The sequence below is a fragment of the Mobula hypostoma genome, chromosome 13 (genome assembly GCF_963921235.1).
Source record: "Mobula hypostoma chromosome 13, sMobHyp1.1, whole genome shotgun sequence".
Taxonomy (NCBI): Eukaryota; Metazoa; Chordata; class Chondrichthyes; order Myliobatiformes; family Myliobatidae; genus Mobula; species Mobula hypostoma.
The window spans coordinates 11,373,814-11,399,721 of NC_086109.1; the positions used below are offsets into that span (position 1 = coordinate 11,373,814).

The window sequence follows — 25,908 nt, forward strand, 5'->3', positions numbered from 1 at the left end:
TCTCTGGCTTTCATTACTCGTAGAGACCCGGCTGCTATCATTCAAATTTTCACTAGGGAGCACCTTGTTCCTTGTACCTGTTAATTCAATCCTCACTGAATCTGTCACCTCAGTAAGTCCAACCAGAGCCAGCAAATGTACAAAAGCCCTCCCCACCATTGAGCACAGCAACATCCATCTTCAAGGACCCCCACCATTCAGGAAATCATGCTGTCTTCTCGCTGCTGTCATCAGAAGGAGGTCTCACACTATCAGATTCAGGAACAGTTATTACCCCTCAACCATCAGGCTCCTGAACCACCATGGATAACTTCAGTCACCTCAACACTGAACTGATTCTACAACCAATGGACTCACTTTCAGAGAATCTACAACTGAAGTTCTCTATATTATTTATTTACTCTTTGTTTTTTGTTGTATTTGAACAGGTTGTCTTCTTTTGCAAATTGGTTGTTTTTCATTCTCTGTGTATGATCTTTTTCCCCAATGATTCTGTTGTATTTCTTTGTTCTACTGTGAATGCCTGCAAGAAAATTAATCTCATGGTAATTTATGGTGACATATATGTACTCTGATTTACTTTGAACTTTGAATGGCAATCACCTATTTTGGAGAATTCTAGTTTTAGATTCTTCCACGAGAGGGAGAAGGTAGTAATTGTAATGCAATGGGAATCGCTGTCAAGGTTATATATCTAGTGTGAAAGCTTAAGTGGTTTTGCCTTGTGGCTTGCATTACTTGGGCTAGTGGGGGGTTGGTGAAGTTAAGATGATTAAATATGTTGTCAGTGTACCAGATTATTGGCAAAGCTGATGGTGTTTTTTCTCTCTTTTTGCTTCCTTCTAGATTCTGGATGATGGTGGAGATTTGACTCACTGGGTGTATAAGAAATATCCCAATGTGTTTAAGAAGATCAGAGGGATTGTAGAGGAAAGTGTAACAGGCGTTCACAGGTGGGAATAACTGAGATAAAAACATTCAATTTGGGTGACACAGCAGAGACCTGTAAGAATGTAGTTCAGTTCCCACCACGGACTTTACGGAGTTTGCGTGCTATCTCCATGAGCACATGGGTGACTTCCGGGTGCTCTTGTTTCCTCTGGTATTCCAAGAGGTACTGGTTGGAGTTAGCATGCCCACAACTAACTTGGTTGGCAGTGGAAACATGGTGCCACTTGTGGGGCTGCCCAGCACCATCCGCGCTGATTTGATTTGACACAAATGACTCATTTCACTATATGCTTGAAGTGCACATGACAAATAGAGTTAATCTTTAATAAATAAAACTTGAATTTGCAGGGGTGTGCTCCACCAGACAAGAGACCTGTAGCAGCTTCAGAGTAGTGAAAATACATAAGCTGTGTTGCACAATTTAATTAGGTGTCAGTCCAGGACGTGCTTTCATGTTAACATTATACTACTAGCATGCATTGTAAGTTAGAAACATGGTCTTGAATTAAATTTTTTTTTTGTCTTATTAATTGCAGATTATATCAGTTGTCCAAAGCAGGCAAGCTTTGTGTCCCAGCCATGAATGTAAATGATTCTGTTACCAAACAGAAGTTTGATAATCTCTACTGCTGCAGAGAATCCATCTTAGATGGGTAAGGTTGTAACAATTTTGTTTGGATATCTTGCATTTTACTGGTACAATTTGGAGAAACTGCTTCCTAAATTTCATTAGCAATTGCTTATATCTTACAAATTGATGCACAATGCAAAATTTTGCCAATTTTAACTACTCTTATGAGGTTGTAGCACACGTATTTCACTCTTTCGTATACAGGATGTAAAATCAAATCAAATCAAGTTTAATTATCATTCAAACCATGCATAGATACAGCTGAACGTGACAGAGTTCTGGGGCCAGGGTGTAAAACATTCAAAATAACAAGCAAACATTCAAAAATAATGAGTAACATAATTCAAAATATCTAGTAAAGAAGCATATTCACTTGAGGAAATAAAACTTGTATCGTCCAAAGACCCTGAGGGACAATGTTCACCAATGGATGGTACATTCTCCCAGCAGTGTACAGTTGCGCACAATCCAGCCTGTCATTACACTGCTCGAACACAGGAGGGCAGCACCGATTGATGAGCTCAGGCCCCAGCTGAGCTCAAGCATGCTATGGCATTTCTGTGGGTCTGCAGTAGCAGGCAAGCCTGAGGTTTAAGGCCTAATTGTCACTATAACTGAAGCTACACAGCTCCTATGTTGACTGTCCCTCCACAAGACAAGGGTAACAGGCCTGTGGCAACTCGCATAATCTTTGTCCACAGAGTCTTGTGATTGCAAGTGAAATGTCCAAGACAATCTCCCATAGTTATACTGCACCAACACCGATGCTTCCGAGTAGTGGGCTTCAACATGCTCTGCAGCCATGTAGCTCCTCTGTACCCAAACCGGTTCCTCTGATCAATGAGCAGCTCACTGATGGAGTACCCCTGCAGTACCCAATGTTCGTGAAGTAGAATTATCTTTGGATGGTAAACATATTTTTAAAAGCAAAAGGCACCTTTGGTTGGCCCCCAAGAAGCTGCTTTGTTTGCACGCTCCGCCATCTTACCAGAAGTATGTATAGATGTATAGGCTCAATTGTAGCAAGGACCAGACCTCAAGTCTCAGGCTTCCCTGCTGCAGTTGAGAGGATCTTGCTGTTGATGCCTCAGCTAAGCAACCATTGCATGTTTACCATTAATACATCCATGGAGTATCTTTAGGGTTAGGGTATCCAAGAATATCTTTCCAAGAAGAGCTACTCAAGCTCCTGGTTCAATATGTGTTTTGCAGTATCAATGAATCCTTCTGTAAGGATAGTTACTTATCCTTGTTTTAGTCCTTAAGACTTAAAGTAGACTTATCAATCTTATTTTGATTACGTTAGCTTTGCTCTTCTTGTAAAACTTATAATCAGTAAATCTCGTGTTCCGTTCTAGGTTGAAGCGAACAACCGATGTCATGTTTGGTGGAAAGCAAGTTATTGTCTGTGGATATGGAGAGGTAATGTCACAACAACGACCTCAAGTAGAAACTTTTTGCACAAAAGATCTTTTATTTACCTATGAGTTTGTGACTTGAACCTTGAATATTTCATTCCAGTTTATTCCAAGTCAGTAACCATGCACAAACACCAGTAAATGTCTTACTCATAAGCCATTCTGAAACTCATTACTGCCTGAGTGTTGATCGAGATTGTGTCACTGTTGTTGGATCCACTTCTCATGAATGCAAAGAGAATTATCTTCTCAACAATATAATATTATGAATGATTATTTCCTGGTAGTAAAAGTGACCAGTTTTTACAGAAGTATTAAACAAAAACAAATTTATGTATTACATTTCCCTGTACTTCTGCAAGTGTGATAGTGAAATTACCTGATTAGTTATTTTGTTAAAAATGTGCGTGAAGAATTTGATGCTTACTCAGTCTGCCTCATTTTCGATACCACCTTGCAAATGAGGAGGCTTTAGCAATACCTAATATTTCTCTTGGGTGGCGGGGGTGAAGATACATTTCTACCAAAGGAGGTGTAAGGCACTCCTTCCCTCCACTAGCCTGCAGATCAGCCTTGGGCAAGGTGTAGCACCTGCTTGGCCCCCCCCCCCCCCGATGAGGATCATGGGAGCAGGTGGTGGACGGTCGTATGAGCAGCCGGTGTATATCACAAGTCCTGGTTATGTGAATAATGATGCCAGTGAGACAGTCTCTGAAGAGTATTGATAGTGGCTGGGGTCACCCTTCTTGTAAAGACTCTACCCAGAAGAAGGCAATGGCAAACCACTTCTGTAGAAAAATTTGCCGAGGACAATCATGGTCATGGAAAGACCATGATCGCCCTTGTCATACAGCACATCTTTTGGTCAAAATGGCGCCTGTGTACAGTGCTCCTTCAATACACATCTGGATAGATCATGAAACCATACATTTCATTTCTTTTATGTTTGTTTTTCATCTTGAATATGATTCTGGACCTGTTGGAGCTTGTGATTTGCACTTTGGAGATCGTTTTGGTGTTTCAGCACTCTGCAGTCTCTGAGGGGATTCCAGGAGGCAGAAGCAGCGTGCAAGAGCCTCGTAGCAAGAAGGCTGCGAGCCGTTGTATGACTCCATTTCACAAATTAAAGCGGCGAGGGAGATTGAGACACTTGCTGTCTGCCTTCTTGTTGATGGTGGATCACTCTGCTGCTAGAAAGGGGAAACAGTTTTTTTATCGCTAGTGAGATCACCCCCCTGCTGGAGAGAGGAGACAGCCCTTTTACCACTGGTGGGATATCCCCCCTGCCGGAGAGGGGAAACAGCCTTTTTACCACTGGTGAGATATCCCCCCTGCCGGAGAGGGGAGACAGCCCTTTTACCACTGGTGAGATATCCCCCCTGCCGGAGAGGGGAGACAGCCCTTTTACCACTGGTGAGATATCCCCCCTGCCGGAGAGGGGAGACAGCCTTTTTACCACTGGTGAGATATCCCCCCTGCCGGAGAGGGGAGACAGCCTTTTTACCACTGGTGAGATATCCCCCCTGCCAGAGAGGGGAGACAGCCCTTTTACCACTGGTGAGATATCCCCCCCTGCTGGAGAGGAGAGACAGCCTTTTTACCACTGGTGAGATATCCCCCCTGCCGGAGAGGGGAGACAGCCTTTTTACCACTGGTGAGATAACCCCACTGCCGGAGAGAGGAGACGGCCCTTTTACCACTGGTGAGATATGCCCCCCTGCCGGAGAGGGGAGACAGCCTTTTTATTGCTGGTGAGGTCGCCCTGCTACAGAGAGGGAGAAATTTGCCCAGATTTTCTGCATTTTGGATGTGGACTTGGACTGTAGACTGTTTTTCAGTCTTATGGTTTTTTTGTATTCTGCGTTTTTCAACCAATCTTTCTCAGTTTTTTTTGTATGCAGGAGAGGGGGATTTGGGGGTCAATGTGCCTGCTCCATTTTTGTTCGTTTTTTGTGTGGGGGGAGGGATTTGGGGCTTGATGATCATGCAGCCGCTCTTTTCTTTCTTGGTTTTGTGGCTACCTGGAGAAGAAACATTTCAGAGGTGTATACTTTGGTAGTAAATGAACCTTTTAAAACTTTGAACAGCGCATAACGATCGAATATTTCTCTTGTGGAAGAGACATTTTCCACTTCTGTGTACCCTAATTTATCTGGAGAGCACTTGTGTAACATCCTTGTCCATTTCTAGATGGGTTAGAATGATAGATACTTTAGTGAAAATGATTTGTCGTTGGCCGTAGCAAACTAGTCAGGTCACCAGCAGTAGAGAGTGATTACACAGAGAACTTTAACATGGTGGCAAGAGTTTTGCTACTGGTTTTACATCTTAGAGGAAGAAAAAGTAATATTAGTAACTCTGAATTTGGTAAAATCAGATCATAAGAAATAAAGAATATACATTTAGTTCAAGAAATGGGTTAGTGTTTAGAGTGTGAAACTCTGTTACATTTTTTAAAATTAGAAATACCAGCTTGTCTTCATCCTGGTGTCTGTAATGGGAGCGTAAGTTTCCTTGAGCTGCTCCCATGGTCCAAAGACGCACTGGTTAGTAGTTTAATTGGTCATTGTAAATTGTCCTGTGATTAGGCTAGGGTTAAATGGGTGGATTGCTAGGCAGAGTGGCTTGTTAGGCTGAAAGGGCATGTTCTGCGCTGTGTCTCGAAATAAAATAAAAGTAGTAGATGAATAGTAGAGGATTCTGCATACGTCAGGATGAAGGGAGGTGGAAGGTTATCTGGTGCAACACAAACTCTGGGATAGACCACTTGGCTGAGCCTTCTGTATTCACACTACTTGGGTAGTTCCCAAGGGTTGAGGATGAGTTGCTTGAGCTAAAGTTCTGAGGTGGATAAAGAGTCCTGCACAGGATCCATAGACACTACCACAAAAACAGAACTTAATGGGGCTTACGCAACACACATCAAAGTTGCTGGTGAACGCAGCAGGCCAGGCAGCATCTCTAGGAAGTGGTACAGTCGACGTTTCGGGCCGAGACCCTTCGTCAGGACTAACTGAAAGAAAAGCTAGTAAGAGATTTGAAAGGGGGAGGGGGAGATCCAAAATGATAGGAGAAGACAGGAGGGGGAGGGATGGAGCCAAGAGCTGGACAGGTGATTGGCAAAAGGGATATAAGAGGATCATGGGACAGGAGGCCTCGGGAGAAAGAAAAGGGGGAGAGGGAAGCCCAGAGGATGGGCAAGGGGATAGTGAGAGGGACAGAGGGAGAAAAAGGAGAGAGAGAGAGTGAGAAAGAATATGTGTATATAAATAAATAATGATGGCATGAACATTCTCAAACTTCCGCTAATGCCCCACCTCCCCCTTGTACCCCATCCGTTCTTTATTTATATGCACACATTCTTCGTCTCTCTCCCCTTTTTCTTCCTCTGTCCTTCTCATTATACCCCTTGCCCATCCTCTGGGTTTCCCCCCCTTTCTCCCTAGGCCTCCTGTCCCATGATCCTCTCATATCCCTTTTGCTAATCAACTGTCCATCTCTTGGCTCCATCCCTCCCCCTCCTGTCTTCTCCTATCATTTTGGATCTCCCCCTCTCCCTCCCACTTTCAAATCTCTTACTAGGTCTTCTTTCAGTTGGTCCTGACGAATGGTCTTGGCCCGAAACGTCGACTGTACCTCTTCCTAGAGATGCTGCCTGGCCTGCTGCGTTCACCAGCAACTTTGATGTGTGTTGCTTGAAATTCCAACATCTGCAGATTTCCTTGTGTTTGCGTTAATGGGGCTTAATGTTGGATTCACTTCAGAATCAGAATCAGGTTTATTATCACCGACATGTGATGTGAAATTAGCAGCAGCAGTTCAGTGCAATACATAATCTAGCAGAGAGAGAGAGAGAGAGAAAAAATAATAAATAAAATAAAGCATAATAATAAATTAACAAGTAAATCAATTATGTATATTGAATAGATCAAAAAAAGAACATTGTCAAAGTTTGCCTGTCCTACCAGTAGACTTTGGACAATTTTGTTGGTACCTCTCCTTGATTTGCCTACTGTAAATTGTCCATGTCTCCATTTCACATTGGAGGCAGGAGCTCACTGCATGTTGGTAAAGTATGAGTAGGCAATGGGATTGGGATCCTGATCTTTAAAAATACCTTGGCTAAAGAGTGGAATACTTCACTGACACAAATTTCACCATCTCTGTCTTGGTGTTTGCTCCTGACATGCATGATAAGTTCCACGACCAGAGTTTCATCCTTCATCTTGATTGGTGGAGGTTAAAATACAGTGATGTTGGAGCGGAATCATATTGGCCCTGGGCCTCTTTCTTCTGAATGCTTCATATGAGACCCATCTTCTTTCAGTAGAGAGTCATGATGGTTTGGAGCTCACCTAAGAGCAGACGAGTATGCAAGCAGAGCTGGTGTGACCCCGATTATTTTGGAGTCATAGTGAGGAAGGCTGACTTGTGTTCCTGCTTGTTCTGTAGACCAACAAGATCTGTGCTGGAGTGCAATTATCGATAAAGTGGAAGCATTGCAGCAAGGACTATTGGCGGATGTTGGGAAGAGTTGTTGTGACAATCCTTGACTGACTGCATTAACACGAGATTCTGCGGATGCTGGAAATCCAGCAAAAAATTGCTGGAGCTACTCAGCAGGTCAGGCAGCATCTGTGGAGAGGAATGAACAGTTGTGGTTTGAGCCAAGACCTTGGCCTGAAATGTCAATTGTTTATTCCTCTCCTTAGTGCTGCATGGCCTGCTGAGTTCCTCCAGCATTTTGTATACTCCTCTAGATGGACTCAAATTGCATTGGGATTTATATTGACATTGGTCAGCCAATTGCAACACTCAAGCAATTTATGTTTCATTTCACATTTTTAAACCTTTTCTGTTCTTTAACAATGACTAAGTTTTCTTTTTTGAAGCCATTTGGTGTAAATCAAGGGTAAAAACTCATGGTCAAAATAAAGTCTACATGAAGAAAAGATAATAGTATTTTTAATGTTTTCATAGGTTGGCAAAGGCTGCTGTGCAGCTCTGAAGGCTCTTGGTGCTATAGTGTACGTGACAGAGATTGATCCAATTTGTGCTCTGCAAGCTTGGTAAGTTGACTTTTCATTGTAGCTCCTGGTCCCATCTTTAGTATCTTGGCTGGGGGATGTAGGGAGACAGAGGAGTTGTGGTTTCTGCAGTCTTTAAGATAAAAGTGATTGTTTTGGTAACACGTATCTGCTGGTACAAATGTTTTGTCTTGTATTGTACCATTTATACCACTTTTTGCTTTGTTTTCCTGAGAAATGTTATATTTTATGTTGAACATTTAATTTAGCATTACTGGTAAAGGTTATCTTGGATTACATATCTGCATTTAAATTAGAAAATCATTGTGGGGCTCAAGTATTTGGAACTTCAGTACTTTTTATCTGTATCTACATTAACCATTAATAACAGCAAGCATTTTTATTCTAAAACTCGTGGGAAATGTATTTCAAAGTCTTAATGAACTTTGCCATGAAAAAGCTGAATTTATTATGTTACTATTATTTTCATTTGGATTCGTGGTGTTTTTGAGTGTATTCAGCTAACTATTTAATGCCGGTAGGCAGTGAGACCAAACCACATCAAAGCTGAAGACTATCTTGTCCATGTCCAAAGTTGGTGCTTTAGTATTTCTGGAAAGGAATAAATAGCCAATGTTTTGGGTCCTGATAAGGGGTATTGGCCCAAAAGTCGACTCTTTATAACTTTCCAGAGATGTTGCCTGACCTTCCGAGTTCCTCCAGCATCTTGTGTGTGTTACTCTGGATTTCTGGTTTCTACAGAATCTCTTGCCATCTGGTACTACCAGTAGGATCGACTTAAGATGCTTTATGTTCTGTATAAAATAACATCACACAAATTTGAACTCTTCAAAGTTGAAAGTAAATTTATTATCAAAGTACTTGTATATCACTATATACAACCCTGAGATTCAATTTCTTGTGGGCATGCTCAATAAGTCTGTAGAATAATAACCATAACTATCAATGAAAGGCTGTCCAACTTGGCCATTGAACCAGAGTGGAGAAGGCAACAAACTGTGCAAATACAATAAGAAAGAAATAATAATAATAAATGAACAATAAGTATTGAGAACATGAGATAGATTCGTGAAAGCGAGTCCATTGGTTGTAGGAACATTTCAGTGTTTCGGCAAGTGAAGTTTTTCCCTCTGGTTCAAGTGCATGATGGTTGAGGGGTAACAACTGTTCCTGAACCTAGTGGTGAGAGTCCTGAGGCTCCTGTCCTTTCTTCCTGATGGCAGCAACTTGTGTACGAAGTTAGCTACTTACGTGCTAAATAAAATGTATGAATTGCAAGACCCACTAATTTAACACAGAGGATCTTCTGCCTGCTCTCAGAAGTGAAAGGACCTCCAAGACAACTTCCATCTCTGAGATGATACTTGGCTTGTGTTTGCTCTGCAGCTGAGAAAGCAGAGCACTGATGGTCATTATTTTGAGCTTTTGGATATAGTGTGAGGATGAAAAAATGGGGCTTGTGATGTACATCAAGGGCAGAAGTAAACTAGACCACACTTTCTTTCCCACTGGGGGAAGAAATGCACAGAACTCAAATTCTCTTGCAGCCAATCACGTACTTGTGTAAACACTGCAATGTAACTTGGGTTTCCTTTTGGATTCTTTATCCATGTTGCAAATCCTTGTCTCTGCCTTTAACCTTTGGTCTTCATCTGCAGTTCCCCTGGGTGGGGAGGGAGGTGTGAGGAATTTCCCCATCGATTGTTTTCCTGTTTATGATTCTCTGTCACCATTTTTGAGGAGAGGGTTATGGTGAGAAGTGACTGACCTTAGAGACCATGTGACCTATAATCACTTGGCCTGTGTGCTGGAGGCATTTGTGATTGGTTGCATTGCACCCCATTAGGAACTGGTGACTGTGGGAGGAAAGGAGGGAATTGCCTCCCATCAAGAGGAAAGTAAATATAAAGATTAGCTTTATTTGTCACATGTACGTTGAAACGTACAGGAAGTGTGTTGTTTGCGTCAATGACCAACACAGTCTGAGGATCGTGCTGGGGACAGCCCGTAAGTGGTGCCATGATTCCAGTGCCAACATAGAATGCCCACAACTTACTAACCTTAACCTTATATGTCTTTGGGATGTGGGAGGAAGTGAACGCAGTCAGAGGAAACCCACACAGTCACGGAGAATGTATAAACCCCTTACAGACAGTAGGAGGAATTGAAACCAGATTCGCGGTGACTGGCGCTGTAAAGTGATTGCACTAACCACTATACTACCATACCATCCTAAATCATTAAACTATCACTGAATCACTAAACAAAACAAGAATCATTATCACTTTTCTCTGGCAAAATTGCATTGATAATCTCTTGAATTTATATGAAGTAGAATAATTGGAAACAATCTGTCTGCTCTGACTTACGAACGTATAAGTTTGCTCCACAATGATGTTAAATCATCTGACAGGTGACTGGTAGAATCCTGGAGTCACTGAGAGATCTAGTACAGAAACATGCCCACTGAGTCCATGCTGACCATCAACCGTGCACTTGTGCTAATCCTGTATTAAATCCCATGCTTTAAATTCTGCCCATATTCCAACATTATCATCAACTCCTCCCAGATCCTCCCCACTCCCCTTCAAACTAGGGGCAATTTAACCTATCAGTCCATGCATTTTTGGAAGCCAGAGCACCAGAGGGTGTCACAGTTTGTCAATGTTTGAAGTCTATATAGACAGCACCCAATGGCAGAGTTGAAACCAGATGTCTGACTGCACTTGCTGCCCTTGTGCTCATTATACTGGAGGAAGCTAAGCTTTCTCACTTTGCAGTTAGTATAATGAGTCTTCACAAGGTTTGTTGGAACAGATGGGTCCATAAGTAGTTATCCTTGTGTCAAAAGCAGTCAAACCAAGACACTGAATGCATTTTCATCATCAAAATGTGTTTTCTTATCTAGTATGGATGGGTTTCGTGTGATGAAACTGACTGAAGTCATACGACAAGGAGATCTGATCATTACCTGCACAGGTACTGGAGGGATACACGTGTCTTTTTCAGCATAGATAATATCTTAATTAACAGTTTGGGTGATTGTCAATATTCCATTCAAATGGGAAAGGCATACGATAAGGAATGCTTAAAAATCTCGAAGTTCTGATGAAGGGTCTTGGCCTGAAACGTCGACTGTTTGCTCTTTTCCATCGACGCTGCCTGGCCTGTGAGTTCCTCCAGCATTTTGTGTGTATTACTACATACAATGTAAAGTTTGTAATATTTGAAGTTGTGGCAGGATGTGTCTAATATTACTTTTATTAATACTAAATGTTGTGTTTAAATGCTGAAATTGAGAGACTCCTATATTTGATTTCTGGTAAATTTGAATAAAATTGGGATTTTGGTTTAGGTCCATTGAAACAATTCCAGTGGAGACATCCTTCTGTCAAAAGGCATAAAAGATCAAATGAGAAATTTGAAAAAACAGAATAATGTCATTTTATTTTTTAGTTTTCACTTCTTACATAATGTTTTCTGTTATGCTGCTGAAACTGAAACATCTTAGGCACTTTTTGCTCTTGTCATGATTAATGGCACTTGTAGGCAAATTGACCTGTCAACCACTTTTATATCATCACAAATTAATTTGATGTGTTTTCTCTTGTACAACCTGCCATGATTGGACAAACTTGTACAAATTGCTTTGTATCTTAAATTTTAGTTTGAAGTATAATAGCATTTAAATCTGGAGGTACTCAATGGGTCGACCAGCATCTGTAGATGGGGTGGGGGGAGAAAGGGGCAAAGAATTGTTGATGTTTCAGGTCAGAACACTACAGGTGGGATCCTGCCACTAATCCACCAATCACTTTGGACTTAGTCCACCCATTCTCTCTGTCTCCTGTCTCACTATTCCCCTCTCCTCTGCTGGCCATCTTCCCTCCTTTCTGTTCTGATGCAGGATTTTGACTGAAAACTTCAACATTTCCTTCCCCTCCTCAGATGCTGCTTGATCTGCTTAGTTCTTACAGCGAATTGTTTGCTGCTGCCTATTGCAGCATCTGCAATTTCTTGTCTCTGCATATAGTTGTACAGTATTTTGAAATCAATCTTTTCCCTTTCTAGGTAACAAGAACGTTGTTACCAGAGAGCTACTTGACAGAATGAAAAATGGTTGCATTGTCTGCAATATGGGTCATTCCAACACAGAAATTGACGTGGTAAGGAAATGCTTATCACAAAACTAAAAGATGAAGAAAGAAACCTGAACTTTCAAAGCAAGTGTGCAAGACTACCATACTTAACTCATCACCCCTACTGGATAATTGGCCACTGAGAGCAACTCGCCAGAGTGCTCTGTCCTGACCAGTCCCTCAAGCTGTCTCTAGGTTTAGCCTATCAAAGATCTCTCCCGTATCACAGATGAAGCCTCCAGAGCATCTGTTGGCGTTTCTGTAGCACTATTTTTATGGGATGGGGTTGCTAGCCCCTTCCTCTTGCAGCCTGGCTTTGGACCATCCATGACGTGGTTAAAGTGTGCTGGAAATGGTGATTTAAATAAATAGTTCCTAAACAGCAAAGTCCATCTTTTTATGGTTATTCTGTGGCCCCTTCTATGTCACGGTTCAATACTTTAATAACTTTTTCAGAAGCCTAAAAACAAGTTACCATATGCTACATTTGTTTGTAAAGGTTCGAAAGAGTTTACTAAAATGGGAAAATATTGAACAAAATATGAATTAATTTTGTTACTAATTGAACAGCTCCAAATGAAAATCACTAGATTTCCATCATTGCTTGTTTTTGGAGATCTCTAAGTATTTAAACATGTTTTTCTTCATGACTCTCCTGCCACAGGCTAGCCTGCGTACACCTGAACTAACCTGGGAACGCGTGAGGTCTCAAGTTGATCATGTGATCTGGCCGGATGGGAAGCGTGTTGTACTTTTAGCTGAGGTTTGTAAGTTTCATTCTGCTTATAGTCTGTGAATGTGAACAAGAGTAACATCTCTGCAACGTTAAAAACCTTGTGAAGTACTCTGTGGAGGAACCAGATGGTATACTTATTTACCTTGCTTCCAAAAGCGGTAATTAGTTTTAAGTTGTATCATTTATGATTTCAGTTTTCTTTTAGCTTATTGCTCTATTCATTTTGTAAAACAAAAAAAAACAAATACTGCCTGTCCAAAATGGCACTAAAGTAATCCCATAAACGCCATAATTTAATTGCCTTATTAATTACCTCTTTAGACCAGCAGAGTATTCTTGAGAAAGATAACATTGTGTTGAGCTTGAATGCTACAGGATTCTTGGGGAATCCGGGTCGGAATCACATTTATTATCACCAAATTGTATGTCATGAGATTTGTGTTTTTGCAGCTGCAGTACAGTGCAAAGATGTAAAATTACCATAAAATGCAAAAATAGTGCAAAGAAAAGGGATAGTAAGGTAGAGTTTATGGACAGCCTGTTCAGGTGGAGAGGAAGAAGCTGCTTATGAATCACTGAGTATGGATCTTCAGGCTCCTGTGTCTGATGGTAACGAGGCGAGGGCAGGTCCCGCATGTTTGGTGTCCTTGGGGTTGGGGAGCGTTCTTTTGAGGCGCTGTCTGTTGAAGATGTGACTCCTGCGATCGTGTGCATTGCCAGTCAGGGTACTCCCCATCAATGGTGGAACGCTAAGAATGCGAACTGAGGAGCAAATTTGATTGTTATCTCTCGGAGTTTTATTGAGACAGTTAAGGATGAAATTTGTGCTTTTGGTTCAATATTCTTGGATAATGGGAACCTGCATTTGTTATAAGACCATAAGACATAGGAGCTGAATTAGGTCATTTGGCCCATCGAGACTACTCCACATTTCAATCACAGCTAATTTATTTCCTCTCTCAACCCCATTCTCCCACCTTCTCCCTATAACCAGCTGGCCTCAGCCATCTGTGGCAATGAATTCCACAGATTCATCACCCTCTGGCTAAAGAAATTCTTCCTCATCTCTGTTCTAAAGGGGTGCCCTTCTATTCTGAGTCTGTGTCCTCTGGTCCTAGACTCCCCCACGATAAGAAACATCCTCCCACATCCACTCTTACCTAAGCCTTTCAGTATTTGATAGGTTTCAATGAGATTTTGGTGTAGTAATTTCTGGGCATTAAGTTATTGATTGGAAAAAAACTGACTGGCCAGGTTGCATCTCCAACTGTGCAGAAAAAATGTTTAGCTTATGCAGCAAGAGGTATAAGGTAATGGGGAAGTAATGGAGTGGTGTGATTAGCTGTAGACTGCTGCAGCAGTTCAGGAACTTGCTTGAGTCCATTCTCCCTACTGGAGTTTCGGCCACTGACAGCAGCTTAGCAGAATCCTCTGTTTTGGGCCAGTCTTTCAAGTAGTCTTCTGGGCAAAGATCCTTCCTCTCCCAGGGATGAGTTCTGTGGAGCTTTTGTTGGCATTTCTGGGTCTTTAAGAGATGGGGTTGCTAGCCCCATGCACAACCCTCCTCCTTTCTCAGCCAGGCTTGGAACTGCCCATGGCGGAGTTCAGTGCTCAACCCTAATTTCACTTTGAGCTTTGAGCTCCTGTTTCTATATTGGCCGCTGTGTCACAAGCTTAACCACCTTAACACTAAAAAAAAACTATTTAACTGGCAATGATGAGCAATTCAAAATGTCAACTTAATAATTTACCATTATGTTTGGTTCAGGGTCGTCTTCTCAACTTGAGCTGTTCAACTGTGCCTACGTTTGTGCTTTCCATCACAGCAACTACTCAGGTAAGGGAATGGATGGGTCAAGCAAACAGTGTGAGTACTTGTAATAAGAACAATGGATCCTACAGATGCTGGACATCCAAAGCAACACACACACAATGCTGGAGGAACTCAGCAGGTCAGGCAGCACCTGTGGAAAAGAGTGAACATTTGATGTATTGGGCTAAAACCCTTCATCAGGACTGGAAAGGAAGGGGGAAGAAACCGGAATAAAGCGGCTGTGGGGAGGGGAAGGAGTACAAGCTGGCAGATGATGGGTGAGACCAGGTGAAGAGGAAAAGAAGCTGGGTGGGGGAGGGGGGGAGAAATAAGAAGCTCGGAGGTGATGGGTGGGAACAGTAAAGGCTGAAGAAGGAGGTACCTGAAAGGAAATGACAGTGGATCATGGGAGAAAAGAAAGGCACCAGAGGGAGGTGGTGGGCAGTTGAGAGGAGAGGAGAAGGGGAAAAGAGGATAATCGTAATGGGGAATTGAAAAAGAGAAGAGGAAACTGGAGAAATGGTTGTTCATGCCATCAGTTTAAAGGAAATTCAGATGGAAAATAAACTGCTGCTCCTCCAATCTGAGAGTGACCTCATCGTGGTAGTAGAGGAGCCCATGGACCAACGTGTCAGAATGGGAATGGGATGTCAACTTGAAATGGGTCATGGTACTTGTAACATTCTGTGTCAGAGTTCACTATAACAAGATATCTCTCTGGTGCCATCTCTCTAACTTTTTCATTTGTTTTGCTTATGATGATGTTGTCATGAGCTTTAAGACCAGCCAGATTCATTCATCTCATGGACCGCATTTCTGGTTAGAGATGATGAGCAAAGATCCCTGATGTATTATGTAGAAAAAGACATAAACAGAAACTCATTTAACAGCTGCTGAGATGGGACTATTCAAGTGAACATTGGTTAAGCAGGCAGGTCTCTGTTCCCTTGAAACAAAATCTCCAGTTGCAGCTAGCAAGCCAGTAAATTACTTTAAGGGATAAAGCTTAAATATGAACAACAAAACTTGTCATATTTAATAAAAAGTGAAACTCCTAAGAAAATAAATGTTTTTATGTAAACCCTACCGACTACATACTAGTGATTTGAACTGATTTTTGTGTAGGCACTGGCTCTGATTGAGCTCTACAACGCTCCGGAGGGCCGCTACAAACAAGATGTGTATCTTCTGCCCAAGAAGATGGGTAAGTGGTGATGTCCTTGCCTTTGCATGAAGAGGAGTGAGAAGTGTGGCGTAGTGTAGAACTGTGATGGGACAAAGATCATGAAGTCTCCAAGGTTGTTCCTTGGTGACTATTTCAGTTAATAGCTAAGAAACGTGTGCATGTGTGCCAAAAAAAAAATCAGTTGTCCAATACCCAGCACTTGTGTCTAAATCTTGTGTCTCTACAGATGAGTATGTTGCCAGTTTGCACCTGCCAACTTTTGATGCCCACTTGACAGAATTGACTGATGATCAGGCAAAATATCTTGGCCTGAACAAAAATGGACCTTTCAAACCTAATTATTACAGGTACAGTTTAGTAACCATTGTAATAGGTATGTTGCATCTCTGTTTAATTTCTGATCCTTGGGGTTCTTCCAGGAGTCAAGAATGATGAGAAGTCTTAATTCCAAGATTTCAGTTTATTTTAAAGTGCAAATGAACAATGAAATACTAAGCAAACTAAATAAAGAACTGAAGAATGATGCTAAGAGGGGAATTAATGCTAAGAGGTGTAAGATAAAACAAAGATAGTGTTTCTGAAAAATCTATCACTCTTATAGATAAGACATTCCTTAGATAGTGATGAATTAATAGGCTACATAATTAAAACAATTACATCACGTGGGTAATACTTGGCCAATGAAAAATGTGAAAGGTGATAAACCATTAGTTTAGCTGCTATACTGCTTTCTGCCAGTGAGTGTGAAAAATACATGAGTGTGTTATAAAGTACAAACCTTATAAAAAGTATTATTTTAAAAAAAACTGGTTTCCAACAGGTACACTGGTACATCTACTCATTATTGCAAATATTTAATCAGCCGATTATGTGACAGCAACTCGATGCATAAAAGCATGCAGACGTGCTCAAAAGGTCCACTGTTGTTCAGCCCAAACATCAGAATGGGGAAGAAATATGATCTAAGTGACTGACCGTGGAATGATTGTTGGTGTCAGAATGGGTGGTTTGAGTATCTCAGAAACTACTGATCTCCTGCAATTTTCATGCACGACGGTCTCTAGAGTTTAGAGAATAGTGGGAGAAACCAAAAAGCATTCTGTGGGCGTAAATGCCATGTTAATGAGAGAGAGGTCAGAGGAGAATGGCCAGACAGGTTCAAGCTGATATGAAGGCACTCTTAACTCAAGTAACCACACGTTACGACACGGTGTGCAGAAGAACATCTCTGAACGCACAGCATGTTGGACCTTGAAGTGGATGCACTACAGCAGCAGAAGACCGTGAACATACGCTCGGTGGTCGCTTTATTAGGTACAGTACCGAATAAAATGGCTACTGAGTGTATAGTGAACTTTGCCATCAATGCATTAACAGCTTGATGTTTATTAAGTGAAGGCAGAGAAACACTGATTTCCTGTGGGTGCTCCAGTTTCCCCTCTCGACTACGGTTTCCTCCCATGTTCCAAAGACAGACAGATTAATAGGTTAATTCATCACATGCACAGGCGCATTGGGCCAGAAAGGCCTGTCACTGCACTGTATCTTGATAAATATAAGTTCTCAGAGTGCGATACCATTGAATGTCTTTGACAAGACTTGCCTTTTATTATTGGCGTAATTCAGATATTTCTGGTGTGAAATTGGATCATTAAAATGTATCCATTTTATGACATTCAGCACGGCAGTTTAATCACTGCAGTCTAGAAAAATTACGCCATTCTGAGTTTCCACTGTCCATAGGAGAAATTCCTGTCCGTGTAGGTAAAGCAGTAGTGTCTAATGGATATATGACTCATGTATTGTTTACAGTAATCAAACCGAGGTCATAGGTTTTATGTGGGCTCATCATCTCTTGGAGGATGTATTTCAGTCTTTGAAATTGAAAGTGATACTTTATTAACTTCCTCATCTTCAGCAAGTGTTGCTTTTATTGCACTCTTTCACATGACTAACCCATTTCAGGTTTGTATGTTTTTTTTAAATAACACATTACCTCACACTTACTAGTTCTGAACTTCATGTACTCTTTCCCCATCTTATTAATGACTCTTTGCAATTTCCTTCAGTTTTCTGAAGATTAAGTGTCTTTCTATAACCTGAGTTCATTCATTCACAAAATGTGGGTGTTACTAGCAAAGCAACGTCTTGTAACTGTCCAAGTGTGCAATTTTCTTCTCTCTGCCGACATCAGTTTCTCAAATTTCCCTTTAGCCCAATTAAGCCCCTCTCCAAGTTGCAGTATGGACTTTTAACTCAGTACATTAGCACCGGACAGTACAGCACATGAACTGGCTCTTGCGCCCAGAATGTCACTGCTAAACCATAATGCCAAATGAAATGAATTCCATCTAACTGCACGTGATCTATATTCTTCCAATATTTCATGCCCATGTGTCTGTCTTAATGCTTTTAATCTCTGCTTCCACCACCAATCCTGGCAGTGTATTCCAGCACCAGACACTCTTTGTGTATTAAAAAAAAACTGTCCCTTAAACTTCCCTGCTCTCTGCTTAAAGCTGGCTGTGTCCTCCAGCATCTAACATTTCTGACTCTCTTACCGTATCTGCTTCTCATAATTTTATAACTTCTACCTGGTCACCCTCAGTCTCTGACATATGAGAAAAAACAGTCTATAGTTGTCCAACCCTCCCTTTAGCCAAGTCTAATCCATCAATGCTCCCAAGGGTTCTGCCAATTTGTGCATGATCCCCTTACAATTGACAAAGTGCAGCGCCTCACACTTAACTGGATTAAACTCCATCCATCATTTCTCTTGTAGCAGGCAATATGGACAAAATTACAAAAATTAATTGAGGCCCTTCATTAGTCGAGGTTGACCGTGGATGTAGCATCCTAGCTGTCTACGTGATGCACAGGCCAGGGCATTACAATATGGAGAGCAAGCTGTTGCTCATGTAACAGGCTCCCCCTCCCCCCCTCTCCACACGGCTGATGAATCCAAAGGAACTACAGAGACCAAAACAGTTTGGCACCAGTGGTGTTGCATGAGTTGCTGGTCATTGTTGAACTCAGTGTAAAACTGCCTTAGGGACTCCTGCTCTGGATTTTTCCTTGGCATTTACTCCCAAAGCCTTCGCTATGAGTAGGTATAGCCACAAGGCAGCTGAGATTTGAGATAAGTGTTTTCCTTCTCCTAGATGAGCTGCCAACCACAGATGATGAGCCCCGTTTGCCCAAAGCGACTAGTTTTAAGGTGCCAGTAACCTGCCTTTGCCCCTACTCCTCTCTGTAGAATTGGTTCCGTTGGGTTTAATAGCCAAGCCACATGTGTAGGCTAGGAGTGTGACTTCGTTTTCAGAGGCTATTTGAGATGTATTTGAGATTAATAGTTAGTGGGAGCTTATCTCCAGTATCTTCCCTGACTATGGCAACCTTAAGGAGCCAGAAAAATTAATATTGATGTATTAATTGATGAAGTTTTAGAAGGTGCTAGGGAAATAAATAGAAAATATAGTTAAAAATGTTCTATATGTAGTAAAGCATTATTTAAAGATAAAGATTAGAGATTAGCATTATTTGTCACATGTACATTAAAACATTGTGAAATGTTTCAACTGCATTAAATCAAATCAGCGAGGATTGTGCTGGGCAGTCCATAAATGTTGCCATGTACATGTCACCATAGCATGCCCACAAATCACTGACCCTAAGCTTATGTCTTTGGAATGTGGGAGGAAAGCAGAGCATCAGGAGGAAACGCTGCAATAGCATTACGCTAACCATGACGCTACCATGCCATTAGGTGGATCCTTAGTCCTGATCTGATTTGTCATTGTCCCACTGTCGTCGTCGTGGCTATCCCTCGAGGTCGAAGGTGATGGTCTTCGTCCTGTTGATCTATTTATGGGCTCTCAAGTGGCTTATGAGTCCAATCTTGGCTTTGAAAGTTCTTCTGCATTCACGACAGGTAGTTCCAGATGGCAGATTAGGCTTTGGTTGCTGCTGCCTCTCTTTACATTTTCTTCTCTTTTCTTTTAATTCTGCACGTCTGTTGGCTTCAAAAGTTGCTGTTCTTTCTTGGATGATGGCTTGCCAGCGTTTCCTGTCCTTGGCATTGGTTTCCCAATTGTTGATGTCGATGTTACATTTCTTCATGTTGGCTTTTAAGACGTCTTTGAATCTCTTCTGTTGTCCACCTCTTTTACCTTTGCCTTCTTTGAGCTGGGAGTAGAAGATTTGTTTTGGCAGATGTTCGTCTTTCATTGAAACTTGGATTTACCATTAATTCCAAGAAGACTCAGATCATCTACCAACCATCACCAACTTGAGACAAATCGGATAGAACCATCAATTCAACCTTTTTTCAGATTTTTAGATTATGAAGACACGCAATCCTTGCCATTTAGTAATGCATGCATTAAGAAATGATACAATATTTCCTCTGGTCTGATATCACAAAACACAGGACAGACCAAGACTGAAAAAAACTGACAAAACCACATAATTATAACATATAGTTAGAACAGTGCAACAATACCATAACTTGATGAAGAAGTCCATGAGCACAGTAAAAGTTCAAAGTCTCTCAAATGTCCCACATCTCACGCAGATGGGAGAAGGAAGAAAAACTCTCCTTGCCATACCCGACCACGGTACGACTCTGAGTCATCCGAAAACTTAGAGCTCTGATCAGCTCTTCGACACTGAGTACTGAGTGCCATCTCTATCTGAACAATTCGACCTCCATCTTGGTCGCCAACAGCAGGCAAAGCCGGGGATTTTGAGGCCTTCCCTGTGAAAGATTCCCGACCGCGCAGTAACGACAGCAGCGAACGAGCGTTTCAGAAATTTTTCCAGATGTTCCTCTGTGCTTTCATGTCCGTCTCCATCAAATCAGAATTGTCCACGGCCCCTATTTAACGGATACGATATCATTTTTCACCGGAGGACTGCGCAAAACTTGGCGAAATAACCCTGGAAAACGTGGACCACTTTCCATATCTTGGAATTCACCTCTCCTCCAATGTTGACCTTAATGACGAGATCCAACATCGTCTTAGTATAGTCATAGTCATACTTTATTGATCCCGAGGGAAATCACCGTTGCCCCAACCAAGAATAGAGTATAAATATAGCAATACAAAACCATAATTAAATAGTAATATGTAAATTATGCCAGAAAATAAGTACAGAACCAGCCTATTGGCTCAGGGTGTCTGACCTTCCAAGGGAGGAGTTGTAAAGTTTGATGGCCACAGGCAGGAATGACTTCCTGTGATGCTCAGTGATGCTTAAATGCGCTGGAACAGCTTTTGGATGTCTCCGAACAAGAGTCTTTCATGATCGTGACATCTGAACAGGCACCAAGATGTTAGTGTACAAAGCAGTGATAATCCCAACGCTCCTGTATGCTTCAGAAACCTGGGCAACGTACCGACGACGTCTTAAGGCACTTGAAGAGTTCCATCAATGCTGTCCCACCAGATTAAGTGGTTGATTAAGTGGTTAAGTGTTGGATTAAGTGGTTGTGGTTACATTGTTCCTGTCATTGGTTCAGTTTTGACCTCAGATATTATCTTTACTGTTATTCTGCATGAAATAATCTAACCACATGGCAGGAAATGGGTTTGTGGGCTCTGTTGTTAGGTTGCACGCTGCCTTTACTGACTAAGCCATCAGGGGGAGCTCTTTACACACATTTAACATGATGTTTAAACACTAGAGATTCTGCAGTTGCTGGAAATATTGAGCAACACACAAAACGCTGGAGGAATTCAGCAAGTCAGGCAGAATTTATGGATGGAAGTAAGCAGTTTGTTTTGGGCTGGGGTCTCTGCCTCAAACGTTGACTGTTTATTCCCCTCAGATGCCTCGGACTTGATGAATTCCTCCAGCATTTTGTGTGTGTGTTTTTTCATAACATTATATATACTACACTCCACACAAGGTGTAATTTGCCATTTTACGGTTTGTGGCTGGTGTAGTCATTCTGAAATCCTAGTAAGAATTTCAATCACTTCATTTATTATCTTGCAGCTTCTTCCTCAGGTTTGCATGGATGTTAACATCTGTGGCAGATCAGTGTTGAAACTAGTGTCCAGTAATCAACATATTTATTGTCACAGAGATATGTCGTAAAATTTGTTTTGCAGCAGCAGTACAGTGCAATACATAAGACTATAATAAGTTAAGAAGAGGTATAAACAAAAAAGTTAGTGCAAACACTTTTTTTGGACTGAAAAGCTTGAGAATGTAGATATTAAGGAAGAGGATGTGCTGGAGCTTCTGGAAAGCTTCAAGTTGGATAAGTCGCCAGGACCGGATGAGAGTACCCTAGGCTACTGTTGGAAGCGAGGGAGGAGATTGCTGAGCCTCTGGCAATGATCTTTGTATCATCAATGAGGACAGGAGAGGTTCCAGAGGATTGGAGGGTTGCAGATGTTGTTCCCTTATTCAGGAAAGGAAGTAGAGATATCCCAGGAAATTATAGGCCAGTGAGTCTTATTTCAGTGGTTGGTAAGTTGATGGAGAAGATTCTGAGAGGCAGGATTTATGAACATTTGGAGAGGCATAATATGATTCGGAATAATCAGCATGGCTTTGTCAAAGGCAGGTCATGCCTTACGAGCCTGATTGAATTTTTTTGAGGATGTGACTAAGCACATTGATGACGGTAGAGCTGTAGATGTAGTGTATATGGATTTTAGCAAGACATTTGATAAAGTACCCCATGCAAGGCTTATTGAAAAAGTAAGGAGGCATGGGATCCAAGGGGACATTGCTTTGTGGATCCAGAACTGGCTTGCCCACAGAAGGAAAAGAATGGTTGTAGATGGGTCATCTTCTGCATGGAGGCCGGTGACAAGTGGTGTGCCTTAGGGATCTGTTCTGGGACCCCTACTCTTTGTGATTTTTATAAATGACCTGGACGAGGAAGTGGAGGGTTGGGTTAGTAAATTTGCTGATGACACAAAGGTTGGGGGTGTTGTGGATAGTATGGAGGACTGTCAGGTTACAATGGGACATCGATAGGATGCAAAACTGGGCTGAGAAATGGCAGATGGAGTTCAACCCAGATAAGCGTGAGGTGGTTCATTTTGGTAGGTCAAATATGATGGCAGAATATAGTATTAATGGTAAGACTCTTGGCAGTGTGGAGGATCAGAGGGACCTTGGGGTCCGAGTCCATAGAACACTCAAAGCAGCTGCGCAGGTTGACTCTGGTTAAGAGGGCATACGGTTCATTGGCCTTCATCAATCGTGGGATTGAGTTTAAGAGCTGAGAGGTAATGTTGCAGCTATATAGGACCCTGATCAGACCCCACTTGGAGTACTGTGCTCAATTCTGGTCACCTCACTTCAGGAAAGACATGGAGACCATAGAAAGGGTGCAGAGGAGATTTGCAAGGATGCTCCCCAATCCAGGCAACATGCCTTATGAGAATAGGTTGAATGTACTTGGCCTTTTCTCCTTGGAGCGACGAGGATGAGAGGTGACTTGATAGAGGTGTACAAGATAATGAGAGGCATTGATCGTGTGGATAATCGGAGGCTTTTTCCCAGGGCTGAAATGGCTAGCACGAGAGGGTATAGTTTTAAGGTGCTTGGAAGTAGGTACAGAGGAGATGTCAGAAGTAAGTTTTTTATGCAGAGAGTGGTGAGTGCACGGAATGGGCTGCTGGCGGCGGTGGAAACAATAGGGTCTTTTAAGAGACTCCTGGATGGATACATGGACCTTAGAAAAATAGAGGGCAATGGGTAAAGTCTAGGTAGTTCTAGGGTAGGGACATGTTCGGCACAGTCAGAAGGACCTGTATTGTGCTGTATGTTTTCTTTGTTTCTAAAAAGAGAGCAGAGAGCAAATGTCCATGGATTGTTGCGATCTCTGATGGTAGAGTGGAAGAAGCTGTTCCTAAAACATTGAGTGTGCCTTTAGACTCCTGTACTTCCTCCTAGATGTTAGTCATGAGAAGAGGGCATGTCCTGGGTGGTGGAGATCCTTATTGATGGATACCACCATATTGAGTTAAGGAAACCCCCAGCGTGTTGATATTACAAAAATATGAAGTAACACGATAGTTGCCCCTTGAGCATTATATCTGCCTTTCTTTACATTGCCTGCCACAGAGCCATGGTTAATGGTTCTTAATGAAATATTGGTAGTGTACAGGTTGGCATATTGGAACACCTACCTGTGAAGGGTGTGACCCATACTTGTCTTGGACTGAAACAATGCAAATCATTGGAACACAAGAGAATCTTCTAATGCATAACATTTATTTTCTTCTCCCTTCAGGTATTAGGTGGACCAGAATTCAAATGATTGAAATCAGGATCAAGTTGTCCAAAGCCTCAGTAGAAGAATGCAGAGTAGGAGCCAGCCCAGATGTTTAAATGCTCCCTAAATGTATTTGAAGAGCCTTTCTGCACATCTGGGCATCATTTCTTTAACAGCCTGGTCTTTTGCTTGTATTTTCCTTTCTATTCTAATTTTAAATGTGTTTTGATTTCTAATTTACTGCCGAGAGATACAACTGTCTTACCACGTTGTGACAGACTGTCTCCATGAAATCACTTGAACTTGTATATGATTGTACTGTAATAATTTAAAAAATATCTTTGTTTGCTCTGTATCTTATTAGTTTTAATCCACAACTTGAGCTTAAAGCTCAGTTTGATCTTTTCCAGAGGATGTTCTTGTTTTTACTATGTTTTTAAAAATCTGTTCATGGTGGCCATTGAATCCTATTGATGATTGCCAGCATAGTTGAACGATACTCATGTGTTCTCCGGAACCAGCGCTGACTGTAATAAATGATGAGCATCAAGTTTTAAACCCGATTCAGTCCTAAAGCAGCTGTAAATATCACCGTGTTACCAAAACAAAATGTTTTGTTGGAAAGTTTCAGTTTGCTTCCCTTTCTCCATGTAGTGCTACCCTTGTCTGCTTTAATATATTGGCACCATTAAATACTACACTTCAGATTGTGAATCATTACCTATCAGGTGAGGAAAATTAAAGCTTGCATCTGTTGACTCAATTGGGAAAATAATTTTGAAGCGTTACTATTCTAATTCTGGTCAGTTATATTTTGACAAAATCAAACTAGAATAAGATTTGTGCCATATGGAGTTTGTGGCCTCTGGATGAGTCCTGATGGCTTCCTGTTCCACAAACACACACAACATTTCAGTGATTATGTACCGCTTGTGATGGAGTTTATATATATATAAAAAAAATCTTGGTGCATTTGCAGGACCATTAGCCAAGCACTAGATTCTTGTGGTAACCTCTAAATACTGTGGGTTTTATGTGTTTGAGCCTGAGGTTGTATATCCAACAGTGGGACCAGAAAGTACTTTCACTTTTCACTCCAGTTACATAAAAATATCTATATTTTAAAAGAATAATAAAGAATTTAAAGATCATTATATAAACATGAAAAATGTTTTAAATCAAAAATGCCTCTGTTGTCTTGTGTGGCTTTGCTTGGATGAGAGTGATCATGGTCTACAATGCTGCAAATTTTTATGGATGCATGAGAAAGAAACCTTCACACCCGTAACTCTTGTTCATTTAGTTAAGTTTAATTATAGAATATGGAGGGAGGATTGTCTCGGAAATGTAAGGATTGTGCTGTTAGTTTTGGTACATCACTAAGCGTAACATTTATTATAGTGTAAATGTCAGAATGAGCTATTTGTGAAGAGAGAAAGTGTTAATGTTTAAGTCTGATGTTTCAGTACAGCTAGGAAAAGTTGCAGAGAAAGAGAGGAGGACAGAATGAACGATAGGGAAGGTTTGTGATGAGATGAAGATCAGATTGAATGCTGCAGTCGTGGTGATGCTCACTGAAAGGGCTGATGAACAGGAAATGCAGGGCAGGTAGGAATTGTTCGTTCACTTTGGGCTGTGGGCGATCACCGTCCTTCCACGATCATGATTGCTCTTTGGCAAATGTTTCTACAGAAGTGTTTTGCTATTGCCTCCTGGGCTGTGTCTTTACAAGACCGGTGACCCC

At 41.6% G+C, this 25,908-nt stretch overlaps 1 protein-coding gene across 1 annotated transcript in view; it reads left to right on the forward strand.

The window, feature by feature from the left end:
- LOC134355430 (S-adenosylhomocysteine hydrolase-like protein 1) overlaps nt 1-25,315 on the forward strand; it is a 94,105-nt gene extending 68,790 nt beyond the window's left edge. Inside the window, exons 7-17 of the mRNA XM_063065295.1 lie at nt 847-953; nt 1,488-1,604; nt 2,941-3,004; nt 7,981-8,069; nt 10,957-11,027; nt 12,120-12,214; nt 12,852-12,950; nt 14,692-14,760; nt 15,862-15,940; nt 16,149-16,269; nt 24,183-25,315. Of these exons, the coding sequence (XP_062921365.1) occupies nt 847-953; nt 1,488-1,604; nt 2,941-3,004; nt 7,981-8,069; nt 10,957-11,027; nt 12,120-12,214; nt 12,852-12,950; nt 14,692-14,760; nt 15,862-15,940; nt 16,149-16,269; nt 24,183-24,189 (918 nt within the window). The 3' untranslated portion in view covers nt 24,190-25,315. The remainder of the gene's footprint in view (nt 1-846; nt 954-1,487; nt 1,605-2,940; nt 3,005-7,980; nt 8,070-10,956; nt 11,028-12,119; nt 12,215-12,851; nt 12,951-14,691; nt 14,761-15,861; nt 15,941-16,148; nt 16,270-24,182) is intronic.
- Nucleotides 25,316-25,908: the final 593 nt, after the last annotated feature.